This window comes from Zootoca vivipara, chromosome 3 (genome assembly GCF_965207765.1).
Source record: "Zootoca vivipara chromosome 3, rZooViv2.hap1.1, whole genome shotgun sequence".
Taxonomy (NCBI): Eukaryota; Metazoa; Chordata; class Lepidosauria; order Squamata; family Lacertidae; genus Zootoca; species Zootoca vivipara.
Genome location: NC_142586.1, coordinates 82285355 through 82305323, shown reverse-complemented (window position 1 = coordinate 82305323; position 19969 = coordinate 82285355). Strand labels below are relative to the sequence as shown.

At 41.0% G+C, this 19969-nt stretch overlaps 1 protein-coding gene across 2 annotated transcripts; it reads right to left on the bottom strand.

Annotated features, from left to right (window-relative positions):
• Window positions 1–1100: 1100 nt before the first annotated feature.
• Window positions 1101–19089, bottom strand: RNF8 (ring finger protein 8). 2 transcript variants are annotated; one of them, XM_035108156.3, is made up of 8 exons: window positions 18944–19089; window positions 15773–15901; window positions 12988–13728; window positions 9170–9232; window positions 7676–7765; window positions 5253–5360; window positions 3852–4063; window positions 1101–2180 (listed from the first exon to the last, which is right to left on the bottom strand). In XM_035108156.3, exons 1-8 carry the CDS (start codon window positions 19064–19066, stop codon window positions 2141–2143), a joined length of 1506 nt encoding a protein of 501 aa, XP_034964047.1. In that variant the 5' UTR covers window positions 19067–19089; the 3' UTR covers window positions 1101–2140. The 2 variants fall into 2 exon arrangements, with proteins under 2 accessions (XP_034964047.1, XP_034964046.1); XM_035108155.3 differs by having other exon boundaries at window positions 3859–4063.
• Between the last annotated feature and the right edge of the window lie 880 nt (window positions 19090–19969).

The window sequence follows — 19969 nt, the reverse complement described above, 5'->3', positions numbered from 1 at the left end:
TAAAAAAATATGACCAGGAGCTTTTTCTACCAACAAATTGCTACAGGCAGCAACCATTTTAGGCGTGCCCAATATGTGCACAACTGTGCACGTGCACATCGTGCCCAACCCGGAAGTGACCTGAAAACATCACCAAAGAAAGGGGAGGACGGGGCAGGGGCAGAATGGAGTGTTTGCAGACATTTTCCAAAGGTGTTTCACTTAAACGCACAAGCCCCCTGTCAATTGGGAGATACCTGTAATTGATCGGATGCATGGTCTCTCTTAAGAGTTGCTTCACCCACTACAGTTTCCCTCAAAAATATCAGTTCTATATACAGTACATAGCTGCATGTCTCTAGTACACAGTGAACACCCTGTGAAACAGACACTTAAAGTTGGCACATGACTATGCAGATACAATGTCATGGCAGGGGACGGCAGCAGAACATCCAGAAAGGTAGCCTCCCTCTTCTGAAACGAGTGTGTTTCCAAAATTGCCAAGTAACAGAAATCAATGAGAACTAGGTGCACCATCATGTGTAACAAGGTTGATATAGCAATGCAGTTTGCCTCATTTAACCCATTCCAATAACCTTGTTCCAGCTGATTCCCAAATTGGTGCTCATGCGCCAGGGTGGTTTTGAGGGAGGGAGTGCTGGCTGTTCTGAGAACCCACCCTTTCAGATCATGCATTTCTTGGTAAGAAAACACTGCCACTTTATTAGAATAGGGGGAAAACCACACAATCTTATTATATAATTTATAACAAAAGTTAACATAGCTTTATGGCCTATGTGCCCCTGCATCTTATTTTCATCTGTTTGAAACTACACTACCAACAGCTTCAGGGCTGAGTAGCCTTAACACACACACAAAAAGGAATTTATGAACTTGCAAAAATAGTAAACTTGTGGTGGCTCAGAACTACTTGCAACAGGGAATGTTAAGTGCCTTTATCCAGTTATAAAAGTGTGAAATTCTTCATTAGCATTAAAGCTAGAATCAATAAAAATAAGGTAGCCAGACTCAACTGGATAGACACACAGAGCTGGGGAGTACCACACATTCAGAAACATGAAGAAAAGGATATTGGCTTATGAAAGCAACTTAAACAGAAATGACAGGTTTTTTGTTCTTTTATATAAATGGTAACTTTTAAACAAACAAATAAATAAATGACCACCTCAAGACATATCAAGGAAACAGAAAGAGCTGCCAATCCAATTTGCCTGCTCATCTGAAGCCAAAGTCCCTGAAATGGAACCTGAGTTGCTGCAAACTTATAGCAACATTCAGTGAATACTGATAAATATGTAGTGCCGCCTTCTGCTCATTCAGAAATGCAGCTTCTTCACTCAGCCAAAGCCCTCCTGCCACACTCCCCCCACCACCACACACAGAGAAATGCAAAAGCACTGCTACAGTTTTGACAATGTCTGCTCAATTTTGGCAACAGAGCTTGAGAGAAAGTGATTAAGATGCTTTTCTGGGAAGCTAGGTATCGAAGTCTTTGGGGCTTAGGGCAGGGTAAATTTAACCTTGACAATTTCTCCAGACTTATGCAGCTGTAAATATCCTTATTCTCTTTATGAACCCATGAGTCATGTGCAAACGGCTTTCTGACACAAAAGAGAGTATGTGCTACATCAGGTTACATTTAAGCAGTTATTTAGCTGAAGAGCTGGCACTCTCCAACCTATTAGGAGGGAAGCAGTTATTTAAGTTTGGTGGTGCATTGTCAACTCATAGCAAGAACAGAAACACAGGTTTAGTCACCTAGTATGAAAAATGGGTTTGAGCCTAGCAGTTTTCGATCGTACTCTTCAGAGATGAGGACATTGCACATTCACTTAAGAAAAGAACAGGACCCTGCCAAGCCCTTTTAATCCACAATTCAAATTCCAGTCCCTTCATTGTTCTAAGTGTCCAATCCTTTCTCCCAGAAAGCATCCAGAGCAGACTCCAAACAGCTGCAAGGGTACGGGTGCAGACACTTTAGATAATGTGGTGGCTGTCGGAGTCTCCCTCATAGTCATCACTTTCAAAGCTGCTTAATGACATGATGGACTGCACAGATGTAAGGCTACTGCTCTCGCTGTCTAATGTTGAGGTAATGCTACTGCTCTCACTGTCTGAAGACGTGCTGAGAGTGCTGCTCTCACTTTCTGACGCTGGGTTCTCCGCAACAACCTGCTTCCCTGCAATCAAAATACACAGGAAAAAAGAAAAGAAAAGCAAAAGTGATTTTAGGCAAGTGCAGGATTTGTTTGGGAGTGTATTTGTTTTTCAATGGTGCAGGAAAACTACATTCAAAAGTATAAGCAAAGGGTAATGAGGACTAAGGGGGAGTGGATTTTGCTTTCAGTATTCAAGGTTAAAACTTTTATACAGTGGTACCTCTACTTACGAAGGACTCTACTTACGAATGTTTCTACTTACGAATGGAGCTCTGTCCGCCATCTTGGATGCTGTTTAGATAGGATTTTTTCTACTTACGAATTTTTAGATAGGGTTGCTTCGACTTACGAATTTTTAGATAGGGTTACTTCGACTTACGAATTTTTTCTCCCAATGCGTTCCTATGGGATTCGACTTACAATTTTTTTTGAATTACGAATGTGCATTCGGAACGCATTTAATTCGTAAGTAGAGGTACCACTGTATTCTGCACTGCTCTTGGTCTTTCATACTGAATACTGTCCCTTCCCTTGGACCAATGCCCACTCTTCTCTCAAGGAAGTACACAACTGTCTCAAGAACAATGGAGATACACTGTCTCAACATAAAATCAATACAGACCACTGTCTCAACATAAAATCAATACAGAGGGGGGGGGCAATGCAAAGTGTCTCTGTCTAAGCCAGTGATAGCCAAACTTGGCCCTCCAGCTGTTTTGGGACTACAACTCCCATCATCCCTAGCTAACAGGCCCAGTGATCAGGGCTGATGGGAATTGTCCCAAAACAGGTGGAGGGCCAAGTTTGGCCATCACTGGGACTCTTAAGCTGAACTCTAGACTGCTTGACTGCTTGTAGCAGACACGCCACCCTCACTTGCAACTTAACAGTTAATCAGTTGGCCCTAGGGAGTTGGTCCCCAAATTCCCCCCCAACCACCTGGAAGGTCTTTTCTGCTTGTTGTAGCAATTATAATGTGCTGTGCTAGAGGCTACATGATATTAATTGGGTTTTTATTGCTTCTTTTATTTCTTATATATTGCATTTTATTTAATTGTACTACAATTTGAATTCCATAGAAGTCAAACTGTAATACAACCCAATGCAAGATAATAAACAAAAGGAGCAATAAAAATACAATTAAAAATCAATACGAATATTTCATATAATGGATGTACTCTCTCCCATCTTCAACCACAATTCATAGACCCACTGCAGACCACATGAAGCAAGCTTGCAGGTAGTCCACGGACCCCTTTTGGGATCCCCTGTCCTAAAGCATAGTCTGAAGGCATATGGTGCAGCCATCTTGCTTCAGCAAAGCTAGATTCTAGTTAGCGTCTTCTCAGCAGCTGCATGAAGGAAAATCGAATGTAAATATAATAAATAATGTAAGTAATGCTACCATGAAATAAAGAAGGTGGCTGAATTAGAAGGTTAACCCACATTGCAATATCTAAATTTTTCTAAGTTTTTGTATCTTAAGGTTTGTGTGTGTGTGTGTGTGTGTGTGTACAGAACAACCTTGCTATTAGCTTTGAAATGCTGTCTCCAAAAGAGCACCTGAAACTGAAAAAGCTTTATTCATGAACAGAAACCTAATTGTAGTTTGCTATCAATATATTTCTAATTAAACACTACACTATGCAGGTGCCAAGGAATGTTCAAAGGCCTTAAGAATGGAGGACCCACCTCTCACCTTTTCGCTCTTGGATGAGGGAAAGGTGGCGATGCTTCGTCTCATCATCCAGGTTTTCCACCATCCTATCAATACAATTGTCCAGAACTAGCGATCGTGTCTTGGATAATATCGTCCCTCTACATATTGGACACTCCAGCTTATGCTTCATCCATTCATTGATGCAGTAGGAGCAGAAGCTGTGTGCACAGTTGAGAGTGACAGCCTGAAAAGCAAGGAAGAAGATCTAGTACCCGACTGATCTCACATTCATCGCTCCCTTTATTTTTAGAAATGATTAAGAATGTATAAGAGAATGGTTAAACAAATAAGTGCTTTGTATGGCTATTTTAAATTGTAGGATATATTTTTTCAAAGTTCATATTATATATAATACATTAGATTAGGATTTCTATCCCGCTTTATTTACAGAAGTTTCAAGGCAGCTCAGAATGGAAAATAAAAATTCAAAATACTAAAAACAATGTAAGAAAATGAACTATGAGAACTGGATAGCTTGGTTGGTTAGAACATGGTGCTGATAACACCAAGGTTGCAGGTTCAATCCCTGTATGGGAGAGGCGCATATTCCTGCATCGCACAGGGTTGGACTAGATGATCCGCAGGGTCCCTTCCAACTATGATTCTATTAAACATCCACAAAAAAATGATAAAAGAAATAAATAAATGTTACATTTGAAATTGAGATTTTTAGAAATAATCTGTATACTTATTTTTAAAAAGTAGATTGATATTTAACATATTTTAAAGGTATGATAAAATGTAATACAGTCATTGTAATGCCAATGGTCTTTTAGTAAGATACTGTATTGTAGGAATATTGAAAAGGTTTATTATTATTATTATTATTATTATTATTATTATTATTATTATTGAATTTATATACCACCCTATACCCAGGGGTCTCGGGGCAGTTCACAGAATAAAACCAAGATATAAAACCACAAAATACCTAATAAAAACAACAACCCATAAAAGAACACATTTTAAAAGGGCATAGGATGTGTATTTATATAATAGGATGTGCTGCATTAAAATGATATTCTAACATTTGTATTATCTTTTGGAGTTTGTATAGCATGTATTTATTTATTTATGTATTTATGTATTTATGTATTTATGTATTTATTTATTTATTTGTATAGCATGTATTTATGTATAGCATGTTTATTTATTTCTTTTAAAGGAAACTGTGTAAATCACACACATATCCCTCCCATGAGCAGGAAGTTTCATGAGCAGACTTCTGCTCATAGAATCATTGGATCCAACCCACAGAAATCCCAGGAATAAAAATCGGGTCTGGCAACTTTCAAACTGATTTGGTGTCAATAAAAGGGGATTAAAATATATGTACACTTACTATTGCTTCTTAAAGTTTTTAAAAAGCTTACCTCAATGAAGTGTTCAGAGCAAATAGTACACTGCAGCTCATTCTCCAGTACATCATTCATGTGGCTCAAGGCCTCTTCCTTTTGTGCTCGTGCCTTCTCCTTCTCTTCCTGTAGCCCAGAAGAAAACAAACCCCAAAACAGGTAAACAATGGTAGAGGAATGAGAATGTATTGGCCAGGATAGCGGCTTCCGGTCCGTCGCGCTGGCGAGAAGGCGCAGAGACCTCGAGCTCCGAGGTCTCTGGCATTGCGGGGGGGGATCCGCGGGGACATGCAGATCCCCGAAAAATCCTGGGTCGAGCGTCCCGGGGGCATAGTTAGCCCGGCAGAGCTCCGAACGAGACTCCTTTGCTGCCCAGGAAGCTCAGTAGAGCCCCCCCGAGAGCCGGCGGAGTGGCAGTCGCGGGAGCCATTTTGGGCACCATCATCACCTCCAAGGAGCGAAGCCCCGAGCCTGCAGCCTGCAAGCGGCGGATTCTTCCTGTCAAAGTAAAGATTCGGACTAAGTAAGTAAAAGTTTATTGATCGGACCTATTGGAATATAATTCGGAAACGGGAGAGAGATAGAAAATACGGAAGCCATCTCCTCCCATCGGTTGAATGGGGAAACAGTGATTTAAAGAACCCGATACCCTGATAAGAAGTAATTTCGTATAAAGACAACTCCAAAGACCAGAAAAAAGATTCTCCCCTCGAAGCAGGGTAAAAGGGGAGAGGAACAGTCGTGAGTAAAATTCTCTGCAAAATAAAGAGAGACTCAATTTGGGAAAGGTCTGCTCTTGCCTGGACACCGGCAGCCCTGACAGACCAGCGAGTTGACAGTATCATTAATAAGACGAGAAGGAAAAGATTGCAAAGTATTCTACATTAGACTTGAAAGTATTCTACATTAAACATTTTGATAAAATTCAGGGCAATAGAACTGTGACAAATATGACAGCCAGTTTTGTAAAATATGGTGGATGAAACTACGTAACTATTGCCCGACTCCCAAGACAAGTGACCTTGAAAGAGTGTGAGAATGACAACAAAAGTATATGCACCTGGGTTCCAGCAAAATGTTTTGAGAAAGCTGTGGGAACTGAGAATCAGACTATACTCTGTTCTTACAGTTGCAAGAACAGAGACAAATTTTACAGTCGGAAGGCACCAACAATGTAACAGCAGAGGAAGACAAATCAAACAATGTATCAAGTGACAGAGACATTGTAAAGCAAGAGGAAATTAAACAGGAAAAGGAAGAGGAAGAAATTGAAGAACCTGCTCAACAAGAAGATTTGGAATTTACCCCCCATATGTTGGAGGAAGGAAAAAACGCTTTCGGACTGGTTGAAAGGATGGAACTTTTTGAAGTTCAGAATACCCACAAGGAAATGGAAGTACAAAGAAGTGGGAAAACCCAGGAGGGCTGCAAGGAAGCTTGGATGGTAAAATATTGGAAAAAGGGGGTGGGATGAAGCAGGAATGGACAATTCATTACTAGGATTGACTAAAAGGTTTGAAAACTGGTCTGTTGACTATGGAACTTGCTGGACTGAAGGGAGTTGACGGGTCCCAAGGGAGGAGTAGATATATTACTAAATAGATATATGGTTAATTAAAATTAGGAATGAATAAATGGTTTAAAAGGGATGGAGGTCCGTGGAGGTAAAAATTAGGTATGGGAAGAAAAGAAGGCTGATTAGTTGAAATTATGATAAGACTTGCAAATGAGAATATTAAATAAGGCTAAAAAATAAGGTTAATTAGAATGGGAATAATGATAAGAAATCTGTTAAATGAGAATTGAAAATGAAGATCGGGGTAGGGGGGAGGTTGGGGAAGCCCTTAAAAAGGAATGATCATGATGATTCTTTTCCTTTTTTTCTTTTTTTTGGGGGGGGGGATTTTTGAGGGGGGTGGGGTTTTTAAAAAGTATATTTGGATAAATAGTTGGGTGGGTACTCTCCTGCTTTCTTCCTTGTTATTCTGGAGCTCTCTGGTGGCAGGGGGGCTCTGGGGCAGGGGAGGGGGGGAGGGGATAAATTCAACTATGAAATGGACCACCTTTGACTGTCTACCTTCACCAGACTTTCTCGTGGCAGGAGGGGGCCTGTGGATGGCGGATGGGAAAAAGACGGATATTATGCATGTTTTGTTTTTAATGTATAAAATCAATAAAAATTATTTTTTTTAAAAAAAGAGAATGTATTGGCCAGGTGAGGCATACTTTCCGAAAGGTGAAAACTTTATTAAACTTAAAAAGCTGCACAAAACAAAATGCCCCTAAAGTTATATACAGCTAAAACCCTCCACTTCACCACAGTAAGGTGGTGGGAACCTACGGTATGGAAAAGCAGAGAGCAACTTCCTTAAGCTGCAAAGTGGGAGGCTTTGGAGCAAGGTCTAAACTTCGACTGTTGTGTATTTTTCTTCTGTTCATACCTTAGTCTCTTTCAATTCCCTGTCCTTGGCTTTAATGATCTCTTCAAAATCCTTCTTGCTACGGCTCAGTTCTTCCATCAAAGCACGATGCTGAGAAATAAGATACCAAACAGAAATTCTCATTAGCATACCAATTAGACATGCCAGATTCTACTTCGCATCCTGAAAATATGTCAACCCACTGCATGAATACAACTCATTTCCTCTAAATAAACATAATCCATAAAACATACACATGCTTAAAACTTATTTAGATTAGAAAGACAAATGGGCAAAAGGTATGTAAGGATGCTGCTAATCATACAAAGGTAACCAGATGAACTATACAAAACAAAGTTAAAATAAAATTAATCCTAAAGTACTATTAACAGCAGTGTATCACACCCAGTTAAACAGATAAGGCCACTCTGACTCTGATTTGAATACTTGCAAAAATAGGAAGCTGCCACCTGAATGACCATAAAATGGGACAGCCGGCTTTCTACTACAGGTTTCATAGACGGGGTGCCACATCTGAGAGGCCCTTCTATATGGAGTGGGTCCCTAGCCTATTCTTAGTGAGGACACCACAAGCAGAGTCTCATGCACAAACCTTACAACTCAAGTTGGATGGTTCTGGGGAAGGCGTGCCTTCAAGTATTGGGTCCTAAGCCCTTCAAGGTTTTGTTCACTGGTACCAACACCTTGAATTGGCCCTAAATGTACTTGTACATATAACATCAGGAGCTGAATGAACATTTATAGGCCAGCAGTAATTCCCATGATTGTAGCACCTGGAAATACCGTATTTTTCCGTCTAGAAGACAACCCCATGTATAAGACAACCCCTATTTTGGGGGGCTACGATTTAAGAAAATGGGGGAAGATGGCCCCCGTGTATAAGATGCCCCCAAATTTTGGACATTGTTTTTTTTGGGGGGGGGGAATCTAGTCTTATACATGGAAAAATATGGTAAGTCTGCCTTTGGTCACGGAAGTAGCTACCATCCAGTTTGGGAACCTGTGGGCCTCCACATGTAGCTGAACTACAACTCCAATCATCCTTGGCCACTGACCGTGCTGGTTGGGATTGGTGGAGGAGTCTAACAACATCTGGAAAGCAACAGGTTTCTCACTCCTGGCAAAGAGCTTCCCACTCATTTCCTCAAGATAGAAAAAGGCCCTCTGGCCCAGGTAACATTTTGTGAAGGTGTGCCAAGAGGGAAGAGAATGTGCTGCAGAAGTGGGATGAACAGTAATAACTTACAAAATGATGGGACCAAGCCAAGGAAAAGTCAAATTCCACAAGCTCTCATTACAGATTGCTAGTGGTTTTGATACTGTCTTTTCTGTTCTTCCTAATCATCCACTATTTTTGCTACTTGCAGCCAATCAAGCATGTCTTACTGCAAGAGGCAGAACTAAGCATCCTGGCAATTCGCTAGTGGGGGGTAACATTTGAACATCCTCAAGTGATACAAACATTGGAAATAACCTAACACTGTGCTAAGTTACCTGCACTAGAACCTGGGTCAGTTGTTCCTTCAGTCTCCCTTCTCCTTCTTCTTCCTTTGCTCCCTAAACAACAAATAAGAGCCTGTCAGTCAAGTATATAGAACTAAGAACAACAACATGCAGGGTAACAGAAGCTAGTGGAAGAATATGCTAAAAGGAGTAAAACAGGTTTTCTCCCATGCAGTTAGAAAATAACAATAAAATGACTGCTGCCTACACAAAACTGAAACCTGAAAAGGAAATCTTCAATTATTTTTACAGTATTCCTAATCAGAGACACATACCCCTATACAACACACTTTTGGCATAAACTATCTAATCATGTAATGCCTGGAGTATCTTCACTGTTTGCCCTAGCTCAGTGGTAAAGCATTTGCTTTAAGTGCAGAACATCCCAGGTTCAATCCTTGGCATCTCCAGGTAGGGATTGGAGAGAACCTAATATGAAATCCTAAACTGAGACAGATAGACCATTAGTCTAAATCAGCATAAAGTAGCTCCCAATGTTTCTAACGGAAGGAAAATAGCCAGAGCAGTGTCTTCTTTGCTCCCTCCTTGCTAGAATATGTGGTATCACAAGAATGTGAATCATTGGTAGCTTTCTCCTTGGTGGAAGAAGCAGTCGCCTACAATAACTGTTGCAGGCAGTAGACATTATAGCTTCTCTACATTGTTGGAAGAGCAGTTTAAAAAGTCCTGCTTGCTGGTTGTAATGTGTAGTCCTTATGGACATTAACAAGGTGAGTTTAAACATTTTTAGAAAGTGTTTCTGAATATTTAAAGTGCAGGTTACGATGATAAAGGTGAGCTCTACTAAACTCATTGGAGCTTTCTGATTAGCAAAAATTGTGTAGCATTAGGCCACAATTAGGGGTGTGCACTGCTAACAGACACTCACACAACTAGTACTGTGTGCTTAGCTGTCTTCACTGCCCTTAACAGTTGCAGAAACTTATCTCAAACCTGCCACCCCCACAGGCAGATTTGGGGACACAGAGAGGCCTTCTCAGTGGCTGCTCCCAGACACTGGAACTCCCTGTTTTTTGCTATTCTTACTTTATCTGTAAGCCGCCTTGAGTCCCTGTCAGGCAAAAAGGTGGGGAATGAATGAATGAATGAATGAATGAATGAATGAATGAATGAATGAATGCAGTCCCCATATATGAAAGGATTGCAGAAAGGACTGAGGCAGCCTGGCAGAATGTATGCGACAGTCACAACCCAAGAAGCTGTCCAGTTCAATTCTACCTCTTCAAGAACAAGCTTGTCCCTGGACCTCTGACCTCTGGTGTGGCAGGAAGTCAGTGTAATGGTTCTCCCCTTGATTGACCCACCAATGGTGCTGGGAGGAACAGACAGGACACACAGCAAACATACTGCCCCTAAGCTACCATCATGCATGCACTATCAATGGTAAGGTTTTACCATCACAAGCGCAATACAATACAGATGATACAATATGATATAACAAAGCTATTAAACATTTTGATGTAAATAAAAACAACAGATTGCAAACTGCATTTCTTATCCATTCATAATCATTTGTGAGCATCTGCCACAAGCAATAACGTGCGAAGTAACGTGTGAAGCAGCCATTAATCACTGTGTTTTAGCAGACAACCCTTATTAGTTGTAGGTTTCTCTTAGCTCACAGATCTAAGTAATAGTTGGCTTTGTCAAAAACAGAAAAGAGATTTCTTTCACACTTAGTGGGAATGTGCAGAGGTGAGTAAAATACTGGAGAATGGTCCTGGAGGCAATTAAAAAGATTTTTCAATTTAGCATGCTTAGAGATTCCATCATATGTTTACTAAATTATTTAAAAGACAGCTTCCTTTGATAAGCAAACAATTTGTTATATGTTCATATGGAAATATAAACCTATAAAGAGCTGGAATCATATGTGTGAAAACTTGAAAAAGGGTAATCAAAGTAAAACAGATTTTAAAGACTAGGGAACAACTGGTATTGGTGAAGCTTACTGCTTTATTTTTCAAAAATCACAAAATTATAATATGATCGTGGTGAGTTAGAATTACAATATATTAAGAGGAAATTAAGTATTACAGATATGGAGAATGTGTTTATTGAACTAGGAAATAAAGAGCTGGAATAACACCATGGTTATAATAGCTAGGGCATTAACCATGATTTAGCAATTTAATTGCACACTCAGGCTATATGCACATTGGTGCCTTGAAATACATTAAGGTTATTTTTCGAGCGGTGTTTCAGGTTGCTTTTTTAGGTTGCTGTTCATCCCAGAGAAGGGGTGGGGATGTCGTCATCTGATGCCCATTACCTGATTTGTTTACCCACACTGAACTCCAATTCACTGAAGCTGTCGCTGAGAGCTGCCCGAGAGCTACAGACCTCAGTTTCACCATGGCTTCCATTTTTTAATCAATGGAGGCTGTTTAGAAGAACATCAAACAAGACTCTAGGATACCTATGGATTGTGGCTAACTTCATGTGTACTCAGGTTCAAACACCAGCAGTGGGAGCGCACTGGAGCCAGAGAAGGGGTAATGTGTGCACAGCCTACGCTGTGGTTACCAACTACCAAATGAAGCTGTGTTATACACTGCTGTGATAAAACTCTTTGGCTTTCTTTCACAAACAGAAGTGGAAGTTCTGTTTTGCCACCCATCCTATTCTTCTTATCCCTTCTCTAGCAGGGGCCATGAGGAATCAAACAGGGACAAAGATAATTAAACACAGTCTATTTCCATTGTTCATTTACTGCTAGACACTTTCCTTAGTGCTACTACTGGCACTTCATCAGCAGGAATTTCATGCAGAGTTGCTGATGGAAGAACTAGAAGTAGTTTAGGGTCAAAGCAAAGAACAGTATTGTAATCTCTACTGAAGTTACTGTGCAACTAGTAAGGAAGTGAAGCAATATTCTGCTAACTACTGTGCCCATCAGACAACAGCAATCCATTCACTTCACATCTTTGTATTGAACCTTTAGCTCTAGGAGAGCGAGGCCTTGCACTTCAGTACTGTACTGATCTTCTGGTCTCCATCATTCAAATACAGTAAGCTGTGGCTCACAAGCCAGTAGATGCAGCCACGTTAAAAGCACATCAAGTATCCTGAGAGCAACATGTCCATTGTTGCTGATCTTGCTATCTTGCCCAGTCTCACCGATAGATGCACCATCTGCAGAAATGCACCTCATGTGTCTCACTAATCAATGGGCTTTTTGCAACACAAGAAATTCAAGGAAATTAGGACAGGGAGCAAACAATTCTCTTTGCCAATCTCATCATAAAACAACTACAATGAATTTGAAACTGCTGCGCTTATTTTGAAAAATACAAATTCTGTGGTGAAACAGGACCAAGTGTTCATGCATAATATTTTTATACATGTAATAATTTTTGTATGAAATAAGGTATGGTACATGACTGGGCAGCTTAATCAATGTATGAGCACTGAAATAAGTTACTGCAATACACTTTGTACATGATGTTGCACATGCTTTTTCCTTGTCGTAAGGTATTTCAGTGTAGGAGAAATGTCATAATTAATCTACCCTGTGCTAATAACTAAACCAGCTGGGATTTTTAAGAAGCTATAGTTTCAAACAAGTTAGCAACGCTGTTGAAAATAGCTCATTAGGCTCACTAAATGGAGGACTAAGAAACCTCAGTGCTGAAAATGAAGGTGTGGTGGTTTGGGAGACTATGGCAATGCTAAAAATGCTAACCTTTCGCCCATCCAATCATTCTTGCTTAGGCACAACTTCAATGCTTGCAAGTTTTCAAATGGTACATGAGTGTGGGTGGGTGAAGTATCACAGCTGCACCTACCTCCAATTCTTCACAGACGGTCTTCTGCAACTGCTCCACTTGCTGCTGTTGCTGCTCCTGCTCAGTGCATAACTGCTCCCTCAGTTCCTGCAATTCCTGCTCCAAAACCTGGATCTCTACAGGAGCACAGTTCTTGTTCATTTGCCTCACATTCAGGACAGCTGTCTGCTTCTCCTGCATCATGGCTTTTAGCTTTGTCATATCTGCTAGAGTTTTTATTATTTGTTCCAAACCATTCCAAGACTGTGCCAAATTTGGGGCTTTATGGTCATTAGAAAGAAGAGCTAAACCATGCTCAGGCGGAATGGTGCTACAGTGATTTTTCTTCTTCGCCTTTTTACTGGGCCTTGGAGAAACCAACACTGTTTCAATGTTTTCTGTTGTTTGTCTGGACAGTTCTGTCCTGCCTCCCTCACATTTCCCCAAAGAGTCATTTTCTGAAGACACCCTGTCTCTTTTGGTTCTGGAATTGGAAGGCCCTTCCGCTCCAGATGCCTCAGATTCCTCCAAGCAAATTTTACGCTTAGCCCTCATGTCTTTCATCTTCTCTGTCAGCTGGTCATTTTTCAGCGCCAGAAATGGACTGACTTTCTTCCATTCTTCCCTTATTAGTGTATATTCATACTCAGCTGTTTCTCTGTTTTTAAAAGGAACTCCTAATTGGATATAGTCGCCTTCGTGTAAGAGATAGGGCCGTGATGGATCAATGCGTTCACAATTCAGCCAGACACCATTTAGACTCTGGGAAAGATAAAAAAGAATAATGAGAGAGCTAGGAAAGGTGCTTGTTTTTCTGCACATTAAAAAAAAACAGACCAGAAAAACAAGCCAGCAAGGAAAACCTGGCACTCCTTAAATAATACTGCAAACAAAAAAAACCAGTGATCCAGCACTAGAGCAGAAATAGCATGAGACACAAGCAGTATTTCCCACTCCAACAGGAAAAATCTGAGCCAAGGGACTAGAGCAGATTTTGTATTTATGTATCCATGCTGATTAAGTGATTTGTCCAGAAAACTAGCAGTGCAATCCTATGCACATCTAATCAGAAGTTAGTCCCGAACTTACTCCCAGGTAAGTAGGACTGTAGCCCAAATAAATTTATTACAACTACTACCTGATAAGACAAATCAAGATTTAAAAACAGCAGCCCCTGGTACACATGGCACTCAAGACATGATTTATATGTTGGAAGTGTGACAAGTCTCCCTTCATCAGCTGAACCAAAATCTTTGGCATCTCCACATTTTAAGCTGGGGTCACGAACCTGTGCCCCTCCAGATGCCCTCCAGATGTTGACCCCAACTCTCATCAGCCCCAGCAAGCACTCAAGCACTGCCAATAGTCAGGAATGATTAGAGGTGTAGACCAGCAACATCTGGAGGACCGCAGGTTCACCACCCTTGCTTTACACAAAAGTCTTCCAAAAATTGAAAGGATATTTGCACATACAACAAGACAAAACAGCATCCAAAGCAAAATGTGAGACACAGTGTGGTAAAATGGACAAGAGTGCTGGGTTTGGAACCGGGGATTGCTGGGTTCAAATGCATGGCTGCTCACAGCCGCCCCAACCAACCCCACGGGGCTGCTATGTGGATGAAGAGGGATAACTCTCAAATGCTCCTTGAAAGAAAAGGCTGCCATGAACTCAATAGGTGGGCTAATGCAAGCCACGTTCTTTCAAAATCTCTCTCAGCATTACCACCCGCCTATCTGCAAGAAAAAGAACACTGGCCTTTCCTGCTATAATGATTAGAAGTAGATAATGCATGTTTTAACACTTCTGTAGTACTTTCAAGTATTAAGTGCCACAATCATCTGAAATTAATTATACAGTAACTGCAGGACCTTATTGGTGATGGCATTCCAGCTATGGAATACGGAACTTCCATCTCACTTTAGGAGTTTGATTGTTTGTTCAGGTTTTTTGAAGAATATTAATGCCAGAGCTTGTGGCTTATTTTTTACTTGTTTTACTGACAAGGTTGTAAGTACTATATCTTTCTCATGTATATACTATATATTTTATATATTGTTTTAAAATGCTATGTGCGCTGCTGTAGGATTGCTAATTATTATTATTATTATTCATTTTTATTATTATGATTACAAGTACTACTATTTTGTGTGCCAAAGGCTTCTCAGGTAACCAGCCGTCGCTACCATGGCAGCTCCCCCAAAAAGCCTTTCCATAAGTCTGTAGGCCTCCCTGATCAACAATGTGGCTGGTTTCACTGGTGGGAAGGGGTGACAGTGGAAGGAAGAAACTGCACAAAATTGGACAGAGAAACCTTGCACTCACATAATCTTAGGATACCACTCATTATAGCTACTTCATCAATTCTCCAGTCCAGACAATAAATTCCAAGTACTATATGAAAGAAAATAATCCTATACAGTGGACTCTCCAGTTACGTACCACTCTGGTTACATAACTTTCAGGTTACAAACGCAGCAAACCCGGGAGTGTAAACTTCCAGGTTTTGCCGTGTGCACATGCGCAGAAGCGGCACCTCTATGTTTTTTTCGGGGTGCACACAGACCCCCGGAACTTATAAAATTTGTATCTGGAGGGTCCACTGTATTACTGAGGTAATTCTCACAAAGAAAGTTTACATAATCAGGTATACATTATCACAGCCATAAACTGTTCCACAAACTGCATACAAAATGAGCTATTCATGTGGTTCGCCTGGCACTCCAGTTTTCCTGATCACATTTTCAAACTGGATTCCACATTCAGCATCTTTCAAGTAAATTCATTTCTAGTAACTTTCTGTACCTTGTTATCAATCACTGTCCACTGCCCATCAGTATTTTGCTGGAAAACACAGTGGTTCCGGGAGATCATCAAAGGACAGGATTTTGACATCAGTTGGTAAGTAGCACCAGTTCCTCGACCTATACTTACCTAAACAAACAAGTAAGCAAGCAATTAATAATCTCCTTTACCAATATCTCCAACTTATCTATTCTGGATTTCAATGCTGTGAAATGGGTACTTCATTAGTTTCTTACAGTAATTCAAGGGAATGCATTAAGCCACCATACAAGTATTCCATTATTTTACTTGCAGTGCCAAAATTGTTTGATATGTCAATGTTGGTTGCAATGAAATACAGGCATATAAAAAGATTTCCTGGATGCCAAGATGCAAGTTTGGGGCAAGTACTCCTTGTTGAGAGAACACCAGCATAAATTTAAAATCACAAAATATGCAGCAAAGTAAAGCATGGAAATATATGCTGTTAGACCAGGCATCCCCAAACTTCGGCCCTCCAGATGTTTTTGACTACAATTCCTATATTCCCCAACCACTGGTCCTGTTAGCTAGGGATCATGGGATTTGTAGGCCAAAACATCTGGAGGGCCGCAGTTTGGGGATGCCTGTGTTAGACCTTTAAAATACGCCCTTATAAGTTCTTCCCAAAGTTCTCCTCTTCCTCTAACATAGAAAATGACCACACATTTGGGAAGTTAAAAATTGTTTGCTAACAAACTCTTCAAAGGTCAGATTCATGTACTTTTCCATATAGCATTCAGAAAAAGTTTCACAGGTGGTAAAACTTGGTGAAAATTCCTAAATTATTGGTATAATAACACAATAATGGCTTGTAAGTTCAAAATGTCTTCACTCATTGAGCTACCGTAGTAGACTGAGGTTCAACAATAGGTTTGATTACCTTCGCCTTAAGGTGAGAGCTAAGCTAGCTAAGCCTGGCAGGTAAATTTACTCTACAGCATGAACCTCTTCATTAATTAGACTTAAACATGTTATCCCAGTCAACATATTTTTAAAAACCTGTGAACTATTGTTGTAGTTGTTCATTAGCTCTCTACAAATGAGTATTTGTTTATTTGAAAAGAGAGCTATTTACTCTAGCAGGCAAATCCAAAGTAGCCTAACAAACAAGTCTGAGCAGCCAATAACAGCTGAGAATGCCATTGCAATTATAAATTCTTCAAAATCCCATTTGATTCAGCTTTAGACTTGTATTAAGCAATTGGACATTTATTCATTTTTCTATGAAGATCAAACTTCAAATTACATTAACGTAATACTTAACAATCTGGACTATGATGTCAATACTGTATATATTGTAGATAAGCCCCTTTCAGGTTACATTAAATGCTTCATTTCTCCATCATCCCAAAGCTCTGCAGTTGATGCATGGCTTTCAAAGCACCTCCAGGGACTTAAAAAGAGGGAAGGCTTGTCAAGATATTTTCAAGCTGTACAGCTTCTATATGAGCAGGGATTCTTGGAGACTCTGTCCTGCCTTCTTGCTCTTGTCACAGTTCAATCTCACCATATGGCTTTAGAGATTATCATGTTCATAAGTACAGAGCCTCCAAGTAACAGACACAGCTGACAAATCACAAATTTTCTCCATCCTGTCACTTGTTAGCTTATCACACTTTTCTACCAAAATAACTGCGCATGAACAACCATCCATTGAAGATCTGTCATATCTTTCATTATAGTACCTTGTATTGGTTCTTGTTGTTTATTTTTATGCACTGTGATCCACTAAGGAGGATATAAATTTTAATAAAGGCTTGAAACCTTCCACAGTATTTGTTCCCAGAATTATAGTCAACATTTTAATCAGGCCTATGGAGCCTCAGACTCAAGAACACCTTTGCTCTTGCAATTCCATACTGATAACAAAATCAGTAGGCTTATTGAGCTGCTGATGCAGGCTGCTATTCATTTCTGAATAGTGAACTGCATTTCGCTTGGTAAATCAAAAGCTTGCAGGCTAGCTTTAGATTATGCTAACTACTTTGTCACAACCAGCAAAGCTGTTCACTGCATTTCAACATATGGGCAAGTTTTAAGTTAGGCAGGGGAAACTTTCTTTTAAACTGCCTTATAGAAGTACAACTGAAGGTCAAATGAAGATGTGCAAGCATGGAAACCTCTGTGGCTACAATCTTAAGCACATTCAGGAGAGCAAGTCCCATTTAACTAAGTTAAGATATAGTTCAAAGTGAAGATGCTTAAAGTGGTCCTGTTACATTGCCTTAAACTCTTACATCAGTTTAATCTAGATTCTAGAAGTAAATGAAGCAACGTTTGGGCACACATATGAACTGACCCGTACCCCAAAATCATCATATGAGGGTGGTAACACAAGAATGGGTCTTCTTCGTGGTGGCTCCCGCTAGGGAGGCTCATTTGGCACCTTCATTGCATATTTTTAGGTGCCAGGCAAAAACACTCCTCCCAAGTCTTTGGCTAGTTAAACAATGCCTTTTAAACTGCGTGTTTATTATTATGTTATGCAATTCTGTGTTTTAATATTGTAAACCTCCCTGAATGAAGGACAGTATAGAAATTTAATAAACTATAACAATACTGAATGGAAATTACAGGTTAGGGCAACAAATCACGTTTTGGCCCACTATGCTGACTGTTGAGGGCTTTGCTTTATTTGCTGTTTTATTTCTGCAGTTCACTGCTTTTTTATTGTATTCATCGGCTTTATTGTTTTACTGAATGTTATCCTAAAAGTTTAAACTGAAAGGTGGGAATAGCACTTTATAAACAGAAAAAGACCCATTCATCCCCAGCTCTAAATTTTGGCCCCTTAGGGCTGACCTAATTCTGCTCAGGCTAGAGGCTATGGGGAACCATGGGGTAAGGAAAGGACAAGAAGCAGCTTCAGTTGGTGGGCTGAGAGTGACACAGTACAAGAGGCAAATGAGAAAGTTAATATCCGCCTCCCAACTGCTTTATTGATCCCACAGCCCCGACCCGGACCACTCAGCCGAGGGCAATTCGCGCGCTCGCCTCCGAGGCAAAGGAGGCCGTAGTTCCAAAAGCGGGCAACAGGAGGCGCAGCTTTCCTTTCCCTTTCCAACATGGTCCCTCACTTCGCCTTCGCCGTCCCTCAAAGCCCCGGCGCTCGAGGAAGGGGGGGGCAGCTCTCGCCGCGCTCTCTCTCACCTCGCTGCCGTCCTCCAGCAGCAGCCACTCTTCGCTCATCCCCACTCGCTTGAGGCACCAAGTTTTACCCGGCCCCGCTGAGGGGTGAGAAACCCTGCTATCCCCGCCAACACACTCCGCCATCTTCCGCGGCCCGCGCGAGCTGCAGGCAGAAGCAATCGCTCGGTTCGGAAGGAACAGATCGGCTCCGCCTGCCCTAGCTCTTTTCTTTTCTTTTTCTTTTTTTTCCTTTTAAAAAAATAAATAAATAACTACGAGGGTTCTACGAGCGGCTTCATCTGCCCCTCACAAAGATGGCCACTTCAACGGGACACATCCCCCGCCCACAGCCGTAGCAGACGAGATCAATCGATGCCAGAGACAGCCGCTGCAGCCGCTGTTATTACGTTAGCTTGTTCGTGAGCTGTATCACAAACAGGCTTCAAATGTAGTGGGGGGGGCGTTTAAAGGAGGTCTTGTCAACTGCCGGCCTATTTAAATAATAATTCGTTCGCTGTATATTCATTTACTTTCTTTCTCGTCTGGGTTTGATTTTAAGGAGATAGCTTCCGCTGCTGCTGCTCTCAGGTTTAGCAACGTTGTTGGGGGGGGGGGATTACTTAGAAACAGGCAATATTTCAGGTGCTGCAATCCAAGCAAAACAGATGTCGGGTCGGGAACCTTTGGCCTGCCTGGTGTTGCTGAACTAGAACTCCCATCACTCCCATCAAGCAGGCCAGTGGCCCTGAAGTGCTGGGAGTTGTAGTTCAGCAACATCCGGAGGGCTCGAAAGGGTCTCCCACACGAGTACAGAACGCGATTCACACTGAAGTGAGGCCAATAAGTTTTACTTCTGAGTAGACACGTAGAGAATTGCACTCTGAGGGCAGCTGCAGGATGGTATATCGCCTGCCACCACAACTCTCAGCAAAGCACAAAGGAAAAGCATTTGGGCTACCTTTATAAACTACAAGAAAATACACTAAGCATGTGCAGTTTCATTCTTACGAAAACTGCACATATTCAGCGTACTTTTTGTAATCCATG

Bases quoted from the DNA above. Each gene is read 5' to 3' on its own strand.
- RNF8 (XM_035108155.3), bottom strand. From the start codon at position 19,066: ATGGCGGAGTGTGTTGGCGGGGATAGCAGGGTTTCTCACCCCTCAGCG. The intron at 15,902-18,943 runs GTGAGAGAGAGC...TTGTTTGTTTAG, and splicing joins TGCTGGAGGACGGCAGCGAG to GTAAGTATAGGTCGAGGAAC. The intron at 9,233-12,987 runs GTAGGTGCAGCT...TTTGTTGTTTAG, and splicing joins CCGTCTGTGAAGAATTGGAG to GGAGCAAAGGAAGAAGAAGG.